The following is a 25,173-nucleotide window of genomic DNA, read 5'->3' on the forward strand; positions in this document are numbered from 1 at the left end:
ACATTACCTTAACTATTCCTTCTGCCTGGAAGGTTCTAACCCCTCACTGCCTGTGCCATCTCCACAGCGTACAGCAGAGATAGCTGCCTGTCCTGCAGAAGTCCATCCTCCCTGTCCCGGGCTGTGGTGTTCTGTCCTCCCTCGACTCCAAGGGTGGCCATGTGGGCCCAGGGTGGCCAAGTCCTCGCCAAAAGAATGGCAGTGGGAACGATCTGGATCACTGCCAGGCCTAGGCGTCAAAGGAACGGCTGTGCCTCTTCCACTCTTTTTCCTCTTCCTCCAGCCAAAGGCGGAGGACTCTGGAGCCCCAGGGCTTTAAGCCTCAAGATGCAAAAGGCCTGTGTCCCCACATCACCACGTGGAAGAAAGCCACTTGTGACTGATGAGGAACCCCTTACTGGGCTGGTCCATGAGTGAGAAATGACTTCATGTGAGAAGCCACTGATATGAGACTTATTTGTCACCACAGCTAGAGTTCCTCTTGCACAGAGACACGGCCCCTGGCCACAACCTAACTAGCACCCTGTCACCTTATCACAGCACTCTGCATGGCATTTATCACTGTTTGTTTCTCATTTATTTGTTGTCTGCCATTCTCAACTAGAACATCACATCTGTGAGAGCCATGACCCTATTTGCCTGACGTGTATATCCCTAGAACCCAAGGAAGTGCCTAGTGCACAATAAGCAACCAATAAATATTCAATAATGAGGGAATGAATGAGCAAGTGAGCAAATGAACACAGTAAATAGCTCAGTAAATAGTTACAGGATCAAATAGGAGCAACAGTTGGAGGCCTGGCCCTTTTTTCCTTTGACTGGAATGCTGTCCCTGCAATACCAGCTCGGATCCCTCCTTCAGATAGGTATTCAAATGTCCCTTTCACAGTGAGGCTTTCCCAGACCACTTTGCAGATCCTAACAGCTCTGACATACACTACACCCTGCCTCTCTTCATGTTCTGTTTTATTTTTCTTCATAGAACTTACCATCCAACATTCTACATTACATTTTTAGTTGGTTAACTCTTTGTCTCCCTCACCCCAGTAACATAAACACACGATAAGGGTAAGGACTTTTGTCCACTTTGTTCATGCTTGTACCCTCACTGCTAGTGCCCTGGCTCATAAAGGCACTCAATTAATATTCAGTGAAAGAAGAAAGTAAGAAAGGAAGGAAGGAAATTTAATTCCGTGAGGGGAAGCAGTGGGTAGATCATGCTGGTGAGACAGGACAGGGCTTACAGTGGAACAGGAGGAAAACAGCCACAGAAACAGCAAGACAGGATATATAATCTCTAACACAAATTTTCCAAAGTTAAAGCTTGATTCCAGTACCATAGTTTTTGTACTCTAACTCTGTGATGAAATAATGTATCACAGACATGATGTCACTGCTTTCACAGGTATTTCTTTTTGAAATAATTCACTCAGTTGGCGATCAGAGTAGACTTCCCACAACCACGTTCTCCAGACAAGGGCAAAATGGACTTGTAAACTGGAACAGGATTTATTCTGAAATAATAAAGGGGTAAAATATAGCCAAGAATATTTACAAAGGAAGGGAAGGAGGGAGGAGGGGAGAAGAAATTTTCCTGCAACTCTCACCAAGAGATAGGAAATTCTAGTCTCAACTTTGGCCTCATTTGGCTCCAAGTAAGTTATCTGCCCTCCGGGCTTTAGCTCTGTCCTATGTAGAATTAGAACAGTTGAGAGATGGTAGCCTTGGAAGGCCCTCCCAGTTACACAGACCCTAGGGTTGTTGGTGCCAACCTGGGGTACACCCAGGGCCCACCCTGCCCAGAGGCCTAGGAGGGAGACCCAAACACATCCATCCATTGCCCTTGAATCTGCTGTTTGTCCCTCCTAGGGCCACAGCCACCAGCACCATGTGAGTCCTCCGGACAGCATCGTATCAGGAGAGGCTGAAACATAGGAGCATTCATATGCCAAGGACTCCCATGGTCCCGGTTACCACGACTCTGGAAACTGCCAGGATGGTTGGTGCCTCCGTACGAGGAAGCCTGCTCTTCTACCAGGTGTTTCAGCCCAGGCTCCCACAGCGCCTCTGTGACCGACATGAGCACAGTGTGACTGGTCCCACTGTTCAGCTCTCGTGCTGCAGAACGTCCCCAGATGCAGAGGATTCCCAGGTCCCCCCATATCAGAACATGTAGGCTCCTGCCCTGTTCCTTACATGTTGATGATGTAACAAGTCCGCATCTGGTGACCGTTTATGGATGCAGGTCACCGGGCCTATCCAGCTCGTGTCTGGGGAACTCGTGACTGGCACAGTGCCAGTCATTAACTGCTGACTGACTGAACGAAATCAGATAAATAAGCCTGACAGCTGGGTTCAGCGGAGCAAGAGGATCAGTCTGCAGAGCCTTTAAAACAGGACCTAGGGATCCCTGGGTGGCGCAGCGGTTTAGCGCCTGCCTTTGGCTCAGGGCGTGATCCTGGAGACCCGGGATCGAATCCCACATCAGGCTCCCGGTGCATGGAGCCTGCTTCTCCCTCTGCCTATGTCTCTGCCTCTCTCTCTCTCTGTGACTATCGAAAAAAAAAAACAAAACCGGACCTAAAACAGGTTAGGATCATTAAATAGAAATTGTTCCCTAAGAATTCCGCCTCCATTATCAGGACTCAGGAGTCAGCGTGCTAGTGTTCTCGTTACTTGGTCGTCACATCTGAAGGGCAGACTCTGTGCTAAACATAGTCAAAGCCCCAGTCCTGACAATGACCCACGAAACCAGACAAGACCCCCCAATCTGTGACAGGTCCACCTCACGCCCCCTATCCCCCCTGCGGTCCTGACTCCCTGGGTGCAGGCTGTCTAGCCGCCCCACATTGCTCCAGCCCAGGACCTCCGAGTTTGCTGTTCCTTCCATCAGGAATGCTCGTCCGCTCCCCGTCTGCGTAGCCTGCTCCCCAAGGGCTGCCACTAGTCAGCCGTGCGCCACCTCGCACCTTGTATTCCTCTCAAGGTCTCCTATCTGCCCGAAGCACTAAGGCATCCAAGCTGTCATGTACTTTGCGTGTCTACCACGTGGGTGAAGTAAGCACCGTGGACACATAGGGCTCTGTCTGCTGGTTTGGCTGCTATGGCCCCTGGTTCCAGAACACTCCTTGGCACTGAGCAGGCAAAACCAATGAAGGAAAAATACAAACAGAATGCATCCCCACAATGAGGCCGGGGTCTGAATGCTTGCTTCTTAGGAACAAACAAAACGAAAACCCGGCAAAACAACCTGCCGCAACTGCTCTGCAACTGCTCTACACGGTCAGTTAAGACAACACTTTGAAACTCCAACCCAACATCCCTTTCTGTTACCTTTCTGTAACCGCATGTGTGATTCGGGAACTTACAGTACAAAGCATTGTTTCCAAATGCAAAGTCCTGTTTCCACACAGCTACTTTCAAAGGAGTTGTTTCACCATTGTATCTAATTGGGCACAGTGGGCTCCTTTCATTGCAACAAAAATTATCAGATTTCTCATCTACTCTGAAATACTCAAAATGATAACCTAAGTGAGAAATAGTTCATGGACCAGAACCTCACTATCTCACGGTGTACAATTCAGCGGTTTTCACTGTATTCACACAGTTGTATGAGTTATCACCGCTAAAGTTTCAGCACCCCAAAAAGAACCCCCAGACCCACTAGGAGTCATCTCCTGTTTCTCCTCTTCTCTTACCCTGGCAGCCACTAACCTGCTTTTCATCACTATGGATTTGGGTATTCAAGTCGAAGATGTTTTTAACACATGAGCTACATATTCAAACCCCTGTTAAGTTTTTAAAACCTTGCCTGAGCTCCATGTTGTATTAACCAAGTCACTTGTCTTCCTCTTGGCACGAGTTCCTGGAACCACAAAAATGTTGGTGCTGCCTGTACCTTACAGGGCTAAGACGGTGGGTGTGGAGCCTGGGGTGGGGGATGGTGAGGTGGGGTGGAGGAGCTGAGCATCCCAGCCACGTGGTGGGTTTCTTTTCAAAATATGAAACTCACGGAACAAATGAGATCAGTGGTAAGAAGAGGAGGATGATGATGGAAGAAGGGAAACTATCTCCAAAATCTCCCAATGTCTAAAGATGAGACTGAGAAGGACACTGTAGACAACCCTGGTCACACTTCACGTCCCAGCCTTTTCCTGCCTGTGGCTGGTGAACAGAGTGTGCCACCACCATGCCCCTTAGGGAGGGAGAAAGGGATTTTAAGGGGAGGACAATGGATAAAACAAAGAGGGAGTGCATAATTCCCTCTTCTTTGGGTAAGATAATTTGGTGTCCTACATAAACACAAATAATAATGTGGCCTGGAGTGTTGGGGCCAGGCGGGAAGGGAAACTCCTCAAGATGGAGGATACCCCAAAATGGCTGAGGTTCCTGTCACCACCTCCACTTGGGACACCAATGGACCAATGACCTGCTGACAGCTTGACGCAGACCCTTACACCTCCCCTTTGGATTTCCCCCAACTGAACCCAATGCCCTTCAAACCCCAGAGGAGGAAGTCACCTTTGACTGGTCGAATTGCAATCCTTCCTTTGCATAGTGAGGGTCACTCTGACTGGTTGGATTGCAATCCTTCCTTTGCATATGAGCCAACCAATAGGAAACCGTTCTGCCTTACAATGTTATGTAAACCCCCTACCACCTTATCTTGGCCCGACTTCCCCCGACTCACTCTCTTTCCCCCATGAGTCGTGGAACCTCGCCCGAGAGTGCCTTGTAATAAAATCTGTTCTTGGATCCTCACTTGCCTTGGTGGTCTCATTTCCATTTAGTTACTAAAAAACCTAACATGGAGTAGACATTCAATGAGTGTTAGCTGAACGTCTTAATGTCATTAATAATGAACTGATGATGTATGTGGAAGCTCCTTATAAAAATACACAACACTGTACAGATGCATTATTCATAGTTCCTGATCTAATTTCTTCTCCTTAAAGTCATTCCATCACTGTCAGGAATTACTTGGATCGACTTAGACCTATAGTGGGGGGGGGAGTTTATCATCTTCTTGAGGAGACTGGAAGAAAGGAAGTGAACTTGCCAGAAAAACTTTGCAAATGCAGAGTGATACCAATAAGGAAATTCCAACCTAAGGGTGCTTCTATGGGGCCTCTGTAGTGCAGGAAAGGATGGGCACAGGAAAGGGGGGGTGGGGGACAACAGCTGAAATTTGAGGGATCATAGTCACTAAAGTCAGGCTGTTTTGCTCAAGCCTAATGGAAAGGCTTGAGATTTCTTGACATCTTACCTGAGAATAGAATTTAAACTGGAACCTGCCACAGAATTGCTAAATTCAACTTCCACATCCTCTAAGGCAAATCTTTCCAAGACTTCGAAGGTTCTGTTTGATTCCTTGGAAATAACAAACACTTGCTTGCACTTCTCAGTAAAGTCTTCATGATGGTAACATTCAAAGTTGTGCTTATAGTCTTTGTGCACAAAAAGTAAGTTTTAGTACCTTAGATTGGTTTCACATTTTCCATTACATATGGTTATTATAAATGCCCAGGAAGTATCTCCCCTTCTGTAACCATATCCTCTTCTTTCTATGTTGGCACCATATTTCATAGCCCATTGCATAATGAAAGCAGACAACAGACAAGCCATTTAATCTTTCTAAAGCTCTTTGTATATGAGATCCTACTTAGGATTGCAAGTTATTTCCTGACCTCAGAATAACAAGGGCAAAAAAAATAAAATTTAAAAACTGAATTTGCTACATACATCCACTCATCTTTTTATGTTGTTATCTAAGTATTAAGTGACCTAATTCAATCTTGTGGCAAATGTGTATATGTCTATCCATAGCTGAGGCTGGGAGAACAGGGTATATTTTTGGACAAGATGCCCTAATACAATGACAATGGTGGGTACAGATGTAGCTCTGCCACTGGGCAACCCCTTAAATTCTCTGGTAAAATAAAGGGCAGAACCAGACACTTGGATCTTTGAGCAATTCCTCCTACTTTCAATTTACTTTAACTCTAAACTCAGAGTTTAATTGAAGTCAAGGAGTTCTGGACTGCCAAAAGGCCCTTCTGTCCCTAAAGACACTTAGATCCCCCAAGGTTTGGCTTTTGCTTTTGTTTTAAAGGACGGAGGCAGTTATGCATGAAAATGAATGCCAGGTAGATTAACCTAGTAGATTCACCAAATACTTACCTTGTACCTCCACATTAACTGGGCTGCCCCATGGTTCCGGTTAGAGCCAAACAGACCTGGATGACCTACAGTCTGGCCAAAGTCAGCTTCAAATTTCAAGATCTTAGATAGAATTGGGAATGATCCCACAGTCTAATGAGTCGCTTGAGGTAAACCTGAACCTCACCCACTAATCTCAAGGATCTCCAAGGACCTCAGAGATGTTTCTAAGAGTTAAGAGTATGAACCAATGGCTCTACATCACCTTACAACACCCACTGGCTTCCCAAATGGCCTTTTGCTACCCACCCCCAACCCTCATCAGATTTTGGAACCACCTGAGTGATTAAAGGGTATCAAAGATACAAAAGAAAAATAATATAGCAAGTGTTTCTAAAGCCTTTTTTATTTTTGTATATTTTTTATTGGAGTTCAATTTGCCAACATATAGTATAACACCCAGTGCTCATCCTGTCAAGTGCCCCCCTCACTGCCCGTCACCCAGTCACCCCATCCCCCTGCCCACCCCACCTCCCCTTCTACTACCCCTTGTTCGTTTCCCAGAGTTAGGAGTCTCTCATGTTTTGTCACCCTCTCTGATATTTCCCACTCATTTTCTCTCCTTTCCCCTATAATCCCTTTCACTATTTTTTATATTCCCCAAATGAATGAGACCATATAATGTTTGTCCTTCTCCGATTGACTTACTTCACTCAGCATAATACCCTCCAGTTCTGGAGGGTTTTAAAGCCTTTTTTATAATTCATCCATACTGTAACTTCTAATCCACACATTTGGTCTACATATCATACATTCAAAACTAAAGTCTATTTTTCAATAATAACTAAAATCAAAGGCTAAGGAGAATATTATGGAGAAGCATCCTGTCTCTAGTCCAAATATACAAATAGGCTAGGTTCTTGAACACAGTAGGAAATATTAATCAATATATGCAATTTGGATTGACTATCACAGAATAACACTATTAACCATATTTCAAGCTTTAGCCAAATGCATATGTTCTTCCAGGACTAATATGTTGTTATTCATTCTCATCAGCTATTTACTCTGTGCCTAACATGTGTCAAGCATTGTTTTTAGGTATTCTACACACACAATTATTCTCAAGATGGTTAATGTTAACCTGTTATATAGAAGAAGAAACTAATGCTTACCAGGATCATCATTTGCTCAAGGTCACACCCAGCTGGGAACTGTAAATCTGAGATCTGAGAACATGCGTGTTCTTAGACAACCTAAAACTCCAACCTTGTAGTAAATATTCAGGATATTTTTGGGCACTCAACACCCATCACCCTACTCTGGTTTCAGTAACAGCCCCAGATTATCACCCAATATCCCACCCTGTCTCAACGCTCAGTTCATGTTATTCCAGTGGGTCTGACTCCACCTCCAGCTCTAGACATGGCATATGACCCAGGATTAGCCAATCAGAGCATCACATTCTTTTGGCACCAGTGATTTTTTTTTTAATTTATTTATTTTTTTGGAGTTCAATCTGCCAACATATAGCATAACACCCAGTGGCACCAGTGACAAAGTCAGATACAAGCTTATGGTTCCAGTCAGGCTAATCAGAGACAGAAAGACTCAGTGCTAGGATTTTGAGCCACTTCTGCTTGACTTGAACTTGGAGCTACTACAGCCACCTACCTTCCATGATGGAGGAGCCAAGGAATTGAATCAATATCAAGAGAGCAGATCCATGCTGAGAAATAGTAAGAAACCAGGGCAGATAACATCAACTGAGCCACTGGTTGAAGCCTGAGCTGAACCAGACCTAATCCTGAGCTTTAAAGTTATAGAAGCTAATAAATGCCCTTTTTGTTAAAGCCAGTTTGAGTCACCTCCCAACCCAAAGAATTATGATTGACACAATAGTCTTTTCTAGGACTCCAAAATGATTTGGCTTGTAGGGAGAGTTGAGCAGCACTAGTAGGATTTTACCACCCACCTCCCTCCCCACCAACACTGCATTCAAATGAGTTTAGGTGAGTCAACTCTTTCTAGTTCAGTTCCACATAGATCCATCCACTCCCTTGATAAGGACTATTGCCTGCCTGACCCCTGAAAGCATTTGGGAATGCACCACCTGCCATCACTTTGCAATCTCACATTAATTGGGCCCTTACAAGAATAATTCATAACCTTTTTTGGGTCATTGAACCTTTTGAGAATATGATCAAAGACACAGGCCATCTTCCTACTGCCCCCAACACTGATATGCATGTAAACATTCTATTTTTTATATAATTTTAAGGGCATCAAGGACCTCTCCCAAAGTCTGTCTAGGTGAAAAATCTCTGCCATACTCTAATATTGTTCTGCCCTTTTATTCTATATGTGTCTATGAGATGCTATTCTCAAAAATAAATGTAATCATTTAGAAGTCTAATGTCTTCAGACATTTAGAGGCAGAATGGCAAGCTGTGCTTCTCAGACTTTAATGTGTATGCAACCCACCTGGTCATCTTATTCAAATGTAAACGCTTATTCAGTAGATCTGGAATGCCTTTCTAACAAGGTCCTTGATAATGTTGAGGTGGCTGGTCCACAGATTACTGAGTAGTAAGGGTGAAAGAACATAAGCATGGATTTTGGAGTCCAAATGACCTGGATTCAAAATCTGGAATGATCCCTCACTAATGATGTGACATTAGATAAGTCACTTAACTGCTATACAGCAGTTTTCATTTGCTCATCTGTAAAACAGAATTATAGTACCAACCCTGCAGGGATAAACCTTGAAGATTAAATGTAAAAACATGCAAAAATCACTCAAAAATTAATAAAAGTTCCCTTTCCTTTAGATCAGGGTTTCTCAACCTTGGCATTATTGGTATTTTGGGTTTAGATCACGGTTTCTCAACCTTGGCATTATTGACATTTTGGGTTGGAAACTCTTTATTATGTGGGCTGTCTTTTGCTCTGCAAGATGTCAAGCAGTATTCCTGACCTCCCCCATTAAGATGCCAGGAGCACTACCCTAATTCTGACACCAAAACATCTTCAGACAGGATGGCTGGATGGCTCAGTAGTTGAGTGTCTGCCTTTGGCTCAGGTTGTGACCTCAGGATCCTGAGATCGAGTCCCACATCAGGCTCCCCACAGGGAGCCTGCCTCTCCCTCTGCCTAGGTCTCTGCCTCTCTGTGTGTCTCTCATGAATAAACAAACCTTTTTTAAAAAAATGTCTTCAGGGCAACTGTGGTGGTGCAGCGGTTTAGCGCCACCTGCAGCCCAGGGTGTGATCCTGGAGACCCTGGATCGAGTCGCACGTCGGGCTCTCTGCATGGTGCCTGCTTCTCCCTCTGCCTGTGTCTCTGACTCTCTCTCTGTGTGTCTCTATGAATAAATAAATAAAAACCTTTAAAAAAAAAATGTCTTCAGAGTAGGCCCAATGCCCGGTGGGGGGACAACTGGCCCTGGTTGAGAAGGGCCACATTAACTGCTGGATATTTTAGGCCTTTTCTCAGCTCCTGAACTTCCTAAATAATCTTCCATAACCCTTATTTTTACTTGTATTTCCAGTTTCAGAAATTTTCAAATGAAGAAATGCATGTTACAGAAGTATGCTAACAATTTTAAATGCTTAGAGAATATTCTCAATCATTTAAACAGCCCTCTTACAAGGAAGACATGGAAAACATATTGACTTTATGTTGATACAGACTATCTCCACAGTTACTTACCTATATTTTCAATCATTAATGTGTCTGGGTAAAGTTGTTCTATCACAACTGACCAGTCCTTAAAAACCAGCTCACCCAACTCATGGAGATCTTTATAAAATCGAACAGGGAGGCCTTTACTAATAATCTTGGCCTTCAGCTTTTCAATCTTTAATTTTTCTTCGTCATTCAGAGAGCCTGAGGACAGCCTCTCCTTTTCCTCATCTAAAGTCTTCAGCAGCGTGCTTCCACTCCTAAAGTAAAAATACTGAAACGGAGACTCATTCCGAAATGCTGCTTGGATGATCTCAAACTCTGTCAAAGTGTAGTTGGGATTCTCCAGGACCCAAGAGTAACTTTTTTTTTTTTTTGTAACCATTTTTTGCAGGAACATAGAGATTCTGCTCTACGGTGGATAAACTGGACAAGTCTGTCACTTTGGAGATCATTAAAAGCATGTGGTCAGGGACAAAGTCCCCGTATGTCTGACCCAACATGCCAATGAAAAAGGGGAAGCAGCTATTCACATAGTCAAGACAGAGCTTCGGTTCTGGGAGTGGAGACAAGAATGCTGTCTAAACAGGTTGGAGGGTAAGGGTGGTGAGGCCTTTAACCCTGACCACCTGAGGTCTACAGCTTTGAAATAAGTGCCCCGGGAACTGCAGAGTTCATTAAGTTGAGGGAAGATGTAGTTGGCCAAAAAGTCTCTCTCTTCTTGAAAATCCTTCAGAGTTGAGCAGATGTAAGGCTGAATGGGTTTCTGGCACTTTAAGACAAATTGGGTATGCCTGTCTACATTTGCCTTTGGGCTAATTTCACTTTGCTCAGGGGATGACATCATGTTTAAAACATAACAATTTTCATCCTGGCATAGCTGCCGATCTCCACTGCTTCTAAGACTTCCACTTTGAAAACTTTCCCCAAGATGGTTTCTTTCTTATTGACACATGAAGGGGAGAAGTGTCAACCAACAGACAGATTAGAGCTGAAAATCTAGTTTAAGTTAGGACTGAAAAAGAAAAAAAAATCATTTTAGGATTAAAGGAAGTTCATATTGCCTCTGTTTTCCCCAAAGCTTTGCTGAAGAGCTGAGAACCACAAGGTGAGCAGGCACTGGACACAGGGCCCTTCCCCTTTTCCCCAGCCTCCATTCTATCTTCCCAGTATTCCTTCCACCCACTGCTACTTCTGCCCCCAATGAATTTGGAAATTATGCAAGAAGACTTCCTGAGAGTATGAAAAGGGAGACAAATCCAGAAAAGGATCTTCATGTCTCTAGGAGTAGAATTATCCAAGACTCATGATCAAGACCAGAGGCAAGAACGAAAACAGGGATGAGGTTGAGGTCAGGACAAGAAGAAGATACCAAGGTGTCACAAGGCCCAAGACCAGTACTGCACCTGACATCTGAGAGACACAAAGAAGTTGTGATCTAAGACCTTAATAGAGTTCTGTGATTTTTTTTTTTTTAAATCTTAAGTTGAGCAGGCTCATAAAAATTCCATCCACCTGCATGAACTGGGAATTTAATTCCACTGAGCTAATGATAAAACACATGCCCTCCAACACGCATGTAGATATCCTTGCACCTTGCTCAGAGGCAAAAAATTAAATGAAAACTATCTCTTTTTATGGGCTTTTTCTTTTTTTAAAAAATATTTTTAATTTTTTTTCAACTTATTTATTTATGATAGTCACAGAGAGAGAGAGAGAGAGAGAGAGAGAGAGGCAGAGACACAGGCAGAGGGAGAAGCAGGCTCCATGCACCGGGAGCCCGATGTGGGATTCGATCCCAGGTCTCCAGGATCGCGCCCTGGGCCAAAGGCAGGCACCAAACCGCTGCGCCACCCAGGGATCCCTATGAGCTTTTTCTTAATGCAACTCATTTTCATACCAAGCATTGAATTTTTGTTTATGTTTTTTGCCTTCACCTAAAGAGAAACATCATGTTATTGTGTACAGGGCAATTTTTCATCCAGATCACCTGACAAGAATAATTCAGTACCTTTTAAAAAATGTTTTAAGCCTTTTGCTTTTAATTGTCACAACTGTTCAATAATAGATAATATTGCCACCCTACTTACAGATGAAGAAATAAAAGTCCAAACAGGATAAGCAACATGTCCAAAGTCACTTGGCTAGGGAATGGAGAGCTAGGATCTAACCACAGGTTAGCCTGACTCCAGAACAAATACATTATAGTGTCTCCAAATTACAGAGATAATGAAATACCATAAATCAATGGTGGGAAATAACCATCCAATAAACGATATTGTAATAAATAGGTGGCAATTTGAAATTAGTTTAAGCTGTACTCTCACACTACTGCACCAAAAAAATAAAAATAAAAAAACCCCACACAACTAAAAAATGACAGAATAGCTGCTTTATTAACACGTTGACTTCTTCCCTGCTGTGTAAGAGCCTAGAATTAGATTATCAGCTCTTGCAAATATCCGCTTTCTCCTAGTCCCATGCAATCAGAGGTCATTTCTATTTTCGTCTCTACCATGTCCTCAACATGGTATGACTGGCTGGCTAAGAGTAAGTGAGAGGTAAATATTTGTTGAATGAAAAAAATTAATTATTAAATGAAAAGAAAATATAATTAAATATTTATCAAACCTGGCAAGGACTTCCAAAACTTAGGAGCTGTAGAAGAAGCCATAAAAGATGGGCAGCTATGGTTACATTTTTAAAAGACTGTAAAAGGCAATCAATAGACTGTAAAAAATATTTGCCACAAATAAATTTATCTTTATTCTAAAAAACAACCCTGGCATCCTAGAAGACATACAAGCAAAAGATACAAACAGATAAAAAGAAACAATACAGGGTAGCCCACCTCCTTCAGCCCAGGGCGTGATCCTGGAGACCGAGTCCCACGTCAGGCTCCCTGCTTGGAGCCTGCTTCTCCCTCTGCCTGTGTCTCTCTCTGCCTCTCTCTCTCTCTCTCTCTCTGTGTGTGTCTCTCATGAATAAATAAATAAAATCTAAAAAAAAATACAAGAATATATATAAAAGCACACGCAACATTTCTAGAATTCAAAAAATATTTTAAAGCAATGATATATAGATTTTTAAGCATGTAACATTGGTGAAACTTATATATAGCTACGGAACTATAAACTGGTAACTTTGTGAGGCTTTGAAGGTATATTTAGAAAATAAATGACAATATATTTCAAGATATATTAAAGTGTTTATAACTTTTGACTCAGTGATTCTACTTTCTGGGACTCCAAGGAACTAATCAAAAGAGCAAAAAATGATAGCCATTAAGAAGTCATTACATTGTTTATGACAGAAATGGTAAAAAGAAAGCAAACTATGTGGTCTTTCCATTGCTAAGGGAATAACTAAAAGGATAAAAGTATAACCACAGATGGCAGGCTGTATGTCTGTTAAAAAGACAGCTATGAAAAATGAACTATTGGGACTTCATCAAGCTAAGAAGCTTTTGCACAGCAAAAGAAACAGTCAACAAAACTAAAAGGCAACCTACAGAATGGGAGAAGATATTTGCAAATGACATATCAGATAAAGGGCTAGTTTCCAAGATCTATAAAGAACTTATAAACTCAACAGCAAAGAAACAAACAATCCAATCATGAAATGGGCAAAAGACATGAACAGAAATCTCACAGAGGAAGACATAGACATGGCCAACACGCACATGAGAAAATGCTCTGCATCACTTGCCATCAGGGAAATACAAATCAAAACCACAATGAGATACCACCTCACACCAGTGAGAATGGGGCAAATTAACAAGTCAGGAAACCACAAATGTTGGAGTGGATGCGGAGAACAGGGAACCCTCTTACACTGTTGGTGGGAATGTGAACTGGTGCAGCCACTCTGGAAAACTGTGTGGAGGTTCCTGAAAGAGTTAAAAATAGACCTGCCCTACGACCCAGCAATTGCACTGCTGGGGATTTACCCAAAGATACAGATGCAATGAAACGCCGGGACACCTGCACCCTGATGTAGCAATGTCCACAATAGCCAAACTGTGGAAGGAGCCTCGGTGTCCATCGAAAGATGAATGGATAAAGAAGATGTGGTCTATGTATACAATGGAATATTACTCAGCCATTAGAAACGACAAATACCCACCATTTGCTTCGATGTGGATGGAACTGGAGGGTATTATGCTGAGTGAAATAAGTCAATCAGAGAAGGACAAACATTATATGGTCTCATTCATTTGGGGAATATAAAAAATAGTGAAAGGGAATAAAGAGGAAAGGAGAAAAAATGAGTGGGAAATATCAGAAAGGGAGACAGAACATGGAGACTCCTAACTCTGGGAAACGAACAAGAGGAGGTGAGAAGGGAGGTGGTTGGGGGGTGGGGATGACTGAGTGACGGGCACTGAGGGGGGCACTTGGTGGGATGAGCACTGGGTGTTATGCTATATGTTGGAAAATTGAACTCCAATAAAAATTTAAAAATTAAAAAAATATATATATAACTATGCTAGGGGGAAAAAAAAGACAGCTATGGACTTCTCCCTGTAGCCATGATGGAATAATAGGGACTAGACTTACTTATCCTCTTCGGAAAATTGGAAAACTGGACAAAATCTTTTAAATAGCTTTTTTTTCAGATATTAAACATCAGGCAGTATGGGAGTGTGAATCCTGAGAGAAGTAAACTAGAGAAGTATATCAGAAAAAGATTTCAGAACAAAGAGTATTATTAGGAAAACAGAGTGATGTTACATAATAATAAAGCAGTCCACCAAGAAGGCATAACAACCCTAAGAGTGTGTGTACCTAACAAGAGAGCTCCAAAATACACAAAGCAAAAACTGGCAGAAATGAAAGGAGAGATAGACTAAACCTTAATATAGTTAGAGATTTCAACATTCCCATTCATATATTATGTATTTTATGCTACAACAGCAGAGTTGAGCAGTTGAGTCTGGGAGCAGGCTTTAAGTACAAAGCCTGAAATATTTTCTATCTGGCTCTTTAGATGATGTTTTGCTGACCTCCATTCTAGGCCACAAACGAAAACTAGGCAAAGCTGAAAGAAGTGAAATTATATAAAGTATATTCTCTAACCACAATGGAATTAAATTAGAAACTGGTAATAGAAAGATACCTGAAAATTTCACAAATTGGGGGAATTAAACATTACATTTCTAAATTTCTAAAATCATGGGTGGAAGAGAAAGTAAAAAAGGAAAATTAGAACAGTGATAGAAAGTAGATCACTGCTTGCCTGGTGGAGGATGGGGAAGAAAATAACTTGCAAGGGTTACCAGGGAACTCTAGGAGAAGATAATTTTTTTTTAAAGCTTTGATTTATTTGAAAGAGAGAGAGAGAGCACAAGCAGGGTACAAAAGCAGAGGAAGAAGGAGATTCCCCGCTGAACAGGGAGGCCAAAGCGGGGCTCAATCCCAGGACCCTGAGATCATGACCTGAGCTAAAGGCAGATGCTTAAATGACTGAGCCACCCAGGTGCCTTGGGAATTTTAATTATAGGGGTGGTTAGGTATAGGCATTCATCAAAATTTATCAACTGAACATTTAAAATAAATTTAAATTTTATGTAAATTATACTGTCACAAAGTTATTTCTTAAAAAGTCTGAGAACTAGCAAGAAGAAAATATTTATAAGTGCTAGGTGAAAAGAAAAAAAAAAAGGAAAGGCCATATAATAACAACAGTGTCAACGAAACACAGCTAAGTATTGGAAACAGCACAGTATAGAGGTGAAAGCTCAGAAGACCAAGTCCCTGGATTCAAGTTCTTTCAGTAAGTTTAATTTCACCATGCTTCAGTTTCCTCACCTGCAAAATAGTGATAATAGTACCTACATCATAAAATAGTTGAGAAGATCAAACAAGTTGTTAGATGCAAAATGCTAAGAACAGTACCTATAACAAATATTCAATGAATGTTACTATCATTATTAGAGGGCATCTGAGTGGCTCAGTCCATTAAGCACCTGCCTTTGGCTCAGTCATGATCCCAGGGTCCTGAGATCAAGCCCTGTATCAAGCTCCCTGCTCAGCGGGGGAACCGGCTTCTCCCTCTCCCCACACTTCAACCTCTCTCACCATCTCTCTCTCTCTTAAATAAAACCTTCAAAAATATATATTATCAGAAAAAATGCACATGAGAAAAAAACAGGAAACAAAAATATGGTAGCTATGTTAGAGTGGCTAATGATGGGCAGGCAGCCTGGTGGCTCAGCAGTTTAGCGCTGCCTTTGGCCCCGGGCGTGATTTTGAAGACCAGGGATGAAGTCCCACAGCGGGCTTCCTGCACGGAGACTGTTTCTCCCTCTGCCTGTTTCTCTGCCTCTCTCTCTCTGTGTCTCTCATGAATAAATAAGTAAAATCTTAAAAAAGAAAAACAAAAAGAATGGCTGATTGAGGCATATCTATTTCTCTAATCAAAACAATTCTAGCTTTATTTTATAATTAAAATTTTTAATTAAAAAATAATCATTTTCACAGATGCCTGGATGGTTCAGTTGTGACTCTTGGTCTTGGGGTTGTGGTTCAAGCTCCATGCTGGGTTAAAAATAAAATAAAAATAAAATCTTAGGGGTGCCTGGTGGTTCAGTCAGTTACACATCCGTCTTCAGCTCAGGTCTCAGGGTCCTGGGATCAAGCCCTGTGTGGGGTTCCATGCTCAGTGGGGAGTCTGCTTGTCCTTCTCCTTCTGCCCCTCCCCACTCCATTCATTTTCCTCTCTCTCAAATAAATAAAAATCTTTTTAAAAAATATTTTTAAAAAAGATAAAAAGAAACAATACAGGGTAGCCCAGGTGGCTCAGAGGTTCTATTTCTAAAAAATAGATAGTAATAATCTCAACAGCTTGCTCCACAACTGCTAATAATGAGCCTTCCCAGTTTTTGCAGAAATAGGGGATTAAGAGGTGGGGAGTGCAAGAGGGACCTAAATAGAAGGAGATATTTTGTAGTGGAAACAAAATATAGAAAAGACATGACATTTAATTTTCAAAACAATTTAAGGCAAAAAAAATTTAACTAGAAAACTTCATTATTACCATAAGTGGAAAACCCTTATCATATGTCACAAATAGATAGTAGCCATAAAAATAAATGCATTAAAAAGGAAACAGTGTGAAAAAAACCTCTAAATACATTTCTCTTTTTACTGAATAGATTAACATGTACTTATTAGAGACATTTAAGACAAACTTGTACCAAACTTTCTCTTGGCCTAACCAAAAAGACTGAAATAGTGTGCAACATTTATAGCAGAGAATCAAAGTTACTTAACTTCTGCCCCTGGCCCATCTGATAGCAGCAAGGGGCATCAGAGTGGGTACACTCCCACAGATGGAGCCCCCTGCCTCAAACTGACTGATAGTAGTTCCTGCACCTGGAAATCTGGATACGACCACCACACCCTTGCGATGGGATTAAATGAGACTTTGCATAATAAGCACCTCATAAGCTTTTAAATAAAAATTTGTTTCAACACTGCTAAAATGGACTTCTCATAAGGAAATATCCTTCCCAAAAGAGTTCTTAAGCAAGTTATCACTGTTTAATTTATTTATAATCTACAAGGTCCATACTAAGCCCTCAATGTTTGCTATTCCTATTGTTGTGTTAATATTCTTTACTATAAATGTTTGCCTTCATATTTTGTGATAAAGCAGCCTCAACAGTATTACTCCATGCATCACTGTACTTTATAAGTTTTCAGAATATCTATAAACTGCTCAAAATTTCCTCTGACCTTTTACAGAAACATCTCTTAATATTTTAAGGCTTAGAAATTTCTAGAATCAGGGATGTCTGGGTGGCTCAGTCGCTTAAGTGTCTACCTTCAGCTCAGATCATGATCCCAGGGTCCTGGACTGAGCCCCTCATCAGGCTCCCTGAGCCCCAGCAAGGACTCCGCTTCTTCCTCTCCCTCTGCCCCTACTGCGGGCTTGTGTGCTTGCTCTGTTTCTCTCTCAAATAAATAAAATCTTTTAAAAAAATGTCTATTTTCAGGGGATCCCTGGGTGGCTCAGCGGTTTGGCACCTGCCTTCGGCCCAGGGCGTGATCCTGGAGTCCCGGCATCGAGTCCCACGTTGGGCTTCCTGCATGGAGCCTGCTTCTCCTCTGTGTCTCTGCCTCTCTCTATCTGTGTCTCTCATGAATAAATAAATGAGGTCTTTAAAAAAAAAATGTCTATATTCAAACGCCACACTCCCTGCTCCCCATTCATAATGATGCAGGTTCTGACTTTGGTAATTGTACCCGTGACAGCCCCAGATTTTAAGCTTCTAATGCATTTTTTAAAATGTCAATAGGTGGGAATGTAAATTGGTACAACTATTCTAGCGGGCAATTTTTGGTACCCAAACCCTTTTAAATCAAGGCACATTTTTTACCAAGCATTCCAATTTTAAAAATTCATTTTGTATATAAGGATTTATCTATAAGGGTTTTCATTGCAGAAATATTTATGATGGCTTAAAAACTGGTTATAACCTAAAGCCTAACAATAATAAGTTGTACAATTACAGCATAGTCATGACATGATATAGTACATAACCAAAGATATCTTGTAAAAACATTCACATGGGAAAATGTTTACCATATATTGACAAGAGAAAAAAGAAAGTTGAAACAGTATTATTGTGTGATCTCAATGTTAATTTAAAAATTTATGTGTTGGGATCCCTGGGTGGCTCAGCAGTTTAGTGCCTGCCTTCCGCACAGGGTGGGATCCTGGAGACCCAGAATTGAGCCCGTCAGGCTCCCGGCATGGAGCCTGCTTCTCCCTCTGCCTGTGTCTCTGCCTCTCTCTCTGTGTCTCTCATGAATAAATACATAAAATCTTTAATATATATATATATGTGAAATTTTAATGTATACTCCAAGATGCTAATAATGACATATTTCATTAAGGCTCTAGGTTATTTTAATTTCCCTCCTTAACCTTTTTTTTTTAATTTTCAAATTTTTTCATAATACACATTCATGACTTTTGAAATTATAAAAACATCAAATTTCTTTTTTTTTTTTTTAAGTGTTTCAAACTCTAAAGTAGTCAAGAGGTATGTGGTGGCTAGGACAATGTAAGAAATTTTTAAAGTAGGAATTCTACTTTGATCTGCAACATCATTTAATTTCTCATGACCTCAAATTTCCGAAGCTGTTTTTTAAAAAGGGTGTGTGTGAAGGGGAGGCTTGATACAGGAGACAAATTGGTATAGCCTTTTTTTTCAGAGGAATTGGTAAATACCTATAGGATTTTGAGTGCACATACATTTTGATCTATTCCAAAATGAAATATTTATCTTCCAGATAAACCTGCACAAATACAAAAATCCATGCATATTAAAGCATTCTCTGCAGCACTGGCTGAATAGTAACTGGAGACAATACAAATGCCTATGAAATAGGAGAGTAAGTTAAAAAGAATGAGACATCAGAGATGTATTAAATGGAATTAGCTAAGGTGTATTGTCCCATTTATCTTTTAAAAAATAAAAAAATTCTTGTTTTAAGATTTTTTTATTCATTTGAGAGATAGCACAAGCAGGGGTAGAAGCAGAGGGAGAGGGAGAAGCAGACTCCATGCTGAGCACGGAGCCTGATGTGGGGCTCAATCCCAGAACCTGGAGGTCATGACCTGAGCAGAAGGCAGACACTTAACCATCCGAGCCACCAAAGCGCCCCCCAAAAAATAAAAAATTTCATCTTTAATTTTACCACACATGCATACTTTGCACACATATAAACAGATCTCTAGAAGGAAGCTCTATCAGTACTGACCTCTAGAGAATAGGAGTGGTGAGGTGGGAAGAACCTAGAACTTTTACCTCTGACCTATATTTCTCTGTACCAACGGTGGTTTTTTAAACCATGAAAATATATTTGTTTTATCATTTAAAACTGAAAGGGAGAGTTGTACAACTACATGATTTCCAAGATTCCTTCCAGCTCTAAAACTCTATTTAGTCTCTAATGTAAATTATCATCAACATGGTTAATTGGATCATGCAAAACATCAACTTACCACGACTTAAAATTTAACAAATCATATTTGAAGTTCAATTTCTTTTACATTCTGCTAGTGTCCAAAGTTGACAGAGGACAATTGGATGGATAGATTTTATTTATTTATTTATTTATTTATTTATTTATTTATTTATTTATTTATTTAAAATTGACCTTTTTTTCTAGGGCAGACTCTGGGGAGATATTTGTTTTTAATTAGTAGATAATAAAATATAGGGGCGCCACGGTTACAAGTGGCTTAGTTGGTTAAGTGTCTGCCTTTGGCTCAGGTCTTAGTCTCAGGGTCCTGGGATCAAGTCTCACACTGGCCTCCCTGCTCAGCAGGGAGTCTGCTTTTCCTTTTCCCTCTGCCTGCCACTCCCCCTGCTTGGGTTCCATAAAAAAAATAAATAAATAAAATCTTTTAAGAAAAAGACTACAAGTGAATTTAATTTAAAAGTTTTAGGAGCACCTGGGTAGCTCACTCAGTTAAGCATCTGAGTATAATCTTGGCTCAGGTCTCGATCTAACTGTTGAGTTTAAGCCCTGCATTGGGCTCCAACCTGGGTGTGGAGCTTTCTTAAAAAACAAAAGCCGGGGATCCCTGGGTGGCACAGCGGTTTGGCGCCTGCCTTTGACTCGGGGCGCGATCCTGGAGAACCGGGATCGAATCCCACGTCAGGCTCCTGGTGCATGGAGCCTGCTTCTCCCTCTGCCTGTGTCTCTGCCTCTCTCTCTGTGTGTGACTATCATAAATAAGTAAATAATAAAAAAACAAAACAAACAAACAAAAAAAAAACAAAAGCCGGGGCACCTGGGTGGCTCAGTGGTTGAGCGTTCTGCCTTTGGCTCAGGTCATGATTCCAGGGTCCTGGGATCAAGTCCTGCATCAGGGTCCTAAAAGAATCCCACTTCTCCTTCTCTGTGTCTCTCATGAATAAATAAATAAAATCCTTAAAAAGAACAAAAAGCAGGTTTAAACTTTCTAATTGCATAAGAAAGTTCTACCCAGAGATTTTTATTAGCAAATATAGATAACCATTTTATAAATTCAAAGTCAATTCTCAAGCAAGATAATTTGGTGTGAATTGGGGCAAGGTACAGGGAAAAGATCACAAAAAATCCAAAATCACAGTTAAAACTAGTAAAAAAAAATAAGATATAATGTAAACTACAGTTATGTTAAATATTTAAAAACATATTTATTGTTCTATAGCCAATATGATACAGTTCTACAGTTTGGAAACATTAAAAAACATTACATAAATTGCTTGATGAACAACCACCAAAAAGTTAACATAAGAAAATAATTATGGTCATTTAATGTCTTCGCTTAAAAAAAATTTTTTTTTAACCTTCAAATAGCACCAAGAAGCTCTTTATCCGCTGTGTGGAGCCACATCTACTACTACATTCTAGTATGATGGATGATGTGAGGCAGACAACCCTTTCACCAGAACTAGAGAAGATGGATAAGATACTTTATTTATTTAAGATAAGAATTTATTTAAAGACTTCAGGATTTGAGGGGACAAGATTCCAGAAAAAAAGGCAGCTTTGAGAAGTGAGCCCTACATTCTCTTGTTTTTCCTCTCAAAGTACTTGCTGATTCTTACTCCACATGGAACTTATATTCTTGGGAGAAAGCACAATATTGATAAGCAGCAGCCTCAAAGTGCTTGTGCTAGAAAGACAAAGATTGGAATTGAGGGCCCACCAAGGAGGCCCAGGAAACACCCCAGGATTTTGGTTGTATTTTCTGGATGCTCAATCTGAGGTTCCCTGCATCCCTAGTGCATGCTCACAGGTGCTCTATTTTCTACTAAGCTGGAATTTTAAGTAGGTTCCATGCCCAGTGTGGGGCTTGAACTCACAACCTGGAGATTAAGACCTGAGCTGAAATCAAGAGTCTGCCGCTTAACCAACTGAGCTACCCAGGTGCCCCTACATTAAGTTTAAAAAATTTCCATTTCTGTGTGTATTTTGCAAGATTAGAGCAGGTCTGTTGGTGTTTATATATTTATCTTAATTTACCGTATTTTCATACTCGTTTTAATGTTTTTTCCCTGACTAGAGTATCTTAGGTTGACAGGGTATACAGTTATTTCACCAGTAAGAAGGAATTCCAGGGCACCCGGGTGGCTCAGTGGTTGAGCGTCTGCCTTCAGCTCAGGGCATGATCCCAGGGTCCTGGGATTGAGCCCCACATCGGGTTCCCTGCAGGGAGCCTGCTTCTCCCTCTGCCTAGGTCTCTGCCTCTGTCTCTCATGAATAATAAATAAAATCTTTTTTAAAAAAAAAAAAAGAAGAAAAAGGAAGAATTCCAAAATAAAAGACTTTGACTTTCCTAAGATTAATGTCAATCACTTCATTTTCTTGTCTTAGACCCTCTGAAACGGTGCAGGACAATACTGACAAAAACAGACATGTCTATCTGGTTCCTGATTCCGACTGAAACAGGTTTCAGTGTTTTGCTGTTTAGAATGATAGTTGCTATCAGTTTTTTTGATCAAGGAATGATTTATATATAACAAAATCCACTCTTCTTTAAGTGTAGAGTTTTTAACCACCATGTGTTCTACCACCACTAAAATCAAAAGTACTTTTTTATATATCTTTGCTTCACTTTAAATAGGATACATGCACTTATGCAACTCCGCTGTTAATATTTGTTCAAGATCTGCACAGAGATTGTATCTACATTGCTTACCCCTATGCCCCCAGCACCTTGCATAACACCTGGCACACACCAGATCAACACTCGCTGAATTGATAAATGAATGAATGAACCAGCCAACCAACTCACCTTGGAGCTCATCCCCATTACTTAAGCTCCCTAATTCCAACTGCTTTCCTGCCTTCATCTCCCTGGTCTGCACTCTCCCTGACTCCTCACTGCTGGGCCACACCTGCCTACCGGTTAGCTATTATTGTCCATAATGGCACCCCTTTCCCTATATGGTTTTCTCGTCCAAGAAGAGACTTACCACCACCAACAAAGGTAGTTGTTTCCAGCAGTGTCCATGGACACACAGTGTCAAAGAGAAAAACTAAAATTAGGAAGCAAGAGAATCAAAGGTAGGGTGGTGTTTAATAACAGCCTGGAGTCTAAGTTCTCGAGGAACTAGACCAAGATGGGAAGTGGAGAATAATAGGTAGAAAGTCAGAAGAGATGGGCACCCCTGGCGAGAAACAGCAAGGCTGGGATCTGAAAAAGCTGCCCTGTCCTTATACAGGGTCCAAAGACAGGGATCCCATCTTAAAGGGGTAGACAAAGCGCCAGTGCATGTCTTGCATCCTGCCTGCCTCAGTTCCCACCACCATCTGATGAAACAGCTACTCACAAGCAATGGATCTATTTTGGAGGACATGTCTCATTCTCACTTCCCTCCAGGTGCAACACAAACTAGCCACCACTGACCCCTTAAAATGGAATTTACAGTTTCAGAACTGGTTGCTTACTTGTCCAGAGCTAGAGAAAGAGATGAAGAAGTTGAGTTGTGAAATGCAGAAAAGTGAAAGAACTCATCTTTTCTAAAAGCAAAAAATAAACAGGAGTTAATACATACAAAAACGCAATTATCTGAGATTTTTGAATACAATTCTCACCCTAGTATACTCTTAAATAGAAAAAAAAAAGAATATAAGCACAAAAGGATTTAAAAAAAAGAAAGAAAAAGAGAGAAAGCTTTGTAAGGAACCCTTTGCTTACTAGTAACAAATGTTGGTAATTTGGGCAGATGTAAATAAGTCACCACCACAATGTGTAAACACCAACCACAGAATTAAGATTGGCAAACCTAAATAGGGGAAGTTGCGAAAAGATGACGATAGCCTGTCCCTGAAAAGCTTGTTTTCAGGAACCCGAAGACCTGAAAACACATTCAAAGTTCCATTTTCCTGGAGGAAGCAACAAGGAAGGAAGGGAGTGTCTTGTTGGAAACAAGGTCAGAGCTGCGGTGGGGGAGAGTACGTGAAGACTTAGGTTCAAGAGACACAGAAAATATTTCCAAAGGCGCAGGCTCAGGGTGAGGGACTTCCCTCACCGGAAGACACCTGGCCCTTTGTCTTTCTAAACGCCGAGCGGGTATTTCTATGAAGTTACAAAGCCGCACAGGCTCTCGTTTGCAGCCCTACAGGTTTTGCTTTCAAATATCTGCAGGTGTATCCTCCTGCACCGCGCAAACGAGTACTTTTTTCTCCTCTTCTGTGCTAGACAGAACTTCACGAACACGCTCTCCACCTGACAGGGATTCTAGGGCAGCTCTCCAAGTTGGAGGAGGAGGAGGAGGGGGAGGGGGGGGAGGGGGAGAAGGAGGAGGAGGAGGAGGAGGAGGAGGAGGAGGAGGAGGAGGAGGAGGAGGAGGAGGAGGAGGAGGAGGAGGAGGGGAGGAGGAGGAGGAGGAGGAGGAGAAGATGGAGAAGCAGCCGCCGCTCCGCCATCCTCTCCTGCAAACCGGACCAGGGAGGCCGCAGGTTCCGGCCCTGCACGCCGAGAGGCAGCCAGAGCTCCGGCGGCCGGAAGCCAGCGTCGGATTTACCAGCGGGAGGCGGAGCCCAGCCTCCGAGAGGCCGACTCCCGAGCGCAGGGCGGCCGTGGCCGGTGTCGGATCTTCCAGGCCTATTTGTACACGCTGTGCACACGGGAGAGCCCTGGAATAAATACAGACCTCTACTACAATCACACGTAAATTCTAAAATTCCCGCAGAGACACGTTGGGAAATGCGGGACGGTTACACCGCGCAGCGGGCCCACAGGCCCAAGACTACGACTCCCAGCATTCAACAGAGTTTAGCCCCCCCCCCAGTACGTTGCATGCCGGGAACTGTAGTTCCTTACCACAGCCACCTAAAAAGTACTCCGGAGATTTTCCACGTCTCACGTGTTTCTCTTCTCCGGGATGCACCACCAAAAAGAAGGCTGAACTCGGAAAGGCGCGCAGGAATCATTCGCAACGAGACCCAGCGCGGAGACTGGGCAGGAGAAGAACCGTTGCCATGACTACCGTTTCCCCTGGTCACGGAATAAACGCGCTCAAGAACCCGGAAGTGGTTCCTCGGCGCCCTCTCCAAAACGAGGGTTGCGTTCTGTGCTGACGTTCATTGGGCCGTTTCCCTGAGAGGCCCGAGCTTCCCAGGCAAAGGGGCGGTCCCGCGTGAGAGGGCCCGCGGAGCCCTCTGATTGGAGAAGGGGGGCCACGGCTGACCAATCGGGGGGAGCCACGCTTCGGGCACCAGGCACCGCACCTGGACGGCTCCGATTGGCGCACTGCGGCCCCCCCCTCGAGTCCCCATTGGGTGCAGGGGGTGCGTGGTGCGGCCCCATTGGCGG

General features: G+C 42.2%; 1 protein-coding gene across 1 annotated transcript; it reads right to left on the reverse strand.

The window, feature by feature from the left end:
• Positions 1-1,272: 1,272 nt before the first annotated feature.
• LOC118350791 (putative tetratricopeptide repeat protein 41) lies at positions 1,273-25,164 on the reverse strand. The gene is given in 6 exon segments (XM_035699261.2): positions 1,273-1,514; positions 5,267-5,447; positions 9,871-10,204; positions 10,206-10,396; positions 10,399-10,858; positions 24,682-25,164. Coding segments are annotated over 5 exon segments (1,083 nt in total). The 5' UTR covers positions 10,691-10,858; positions 24,682-25,164; the 3' UTR covers positions 1,273-1,429.
• Between the last annotated feature and the right edge of the window lie 9 nt (positions 25,165-25,173).

Source organism: Canis lupus, chromosome 15, assembly GCF_003254725.2.
Source record: "Canis lupus dingo isolate Sandy chromosome 15, ASM325472v2, whole genome shotgun sequence".
Classification (NCBI taxonomy): domain Eukaryota; kingdom Metazoa; phylum Chordata; class Mammalia; order Carnivora; family Canidae; genus Canis; species Canis lupus.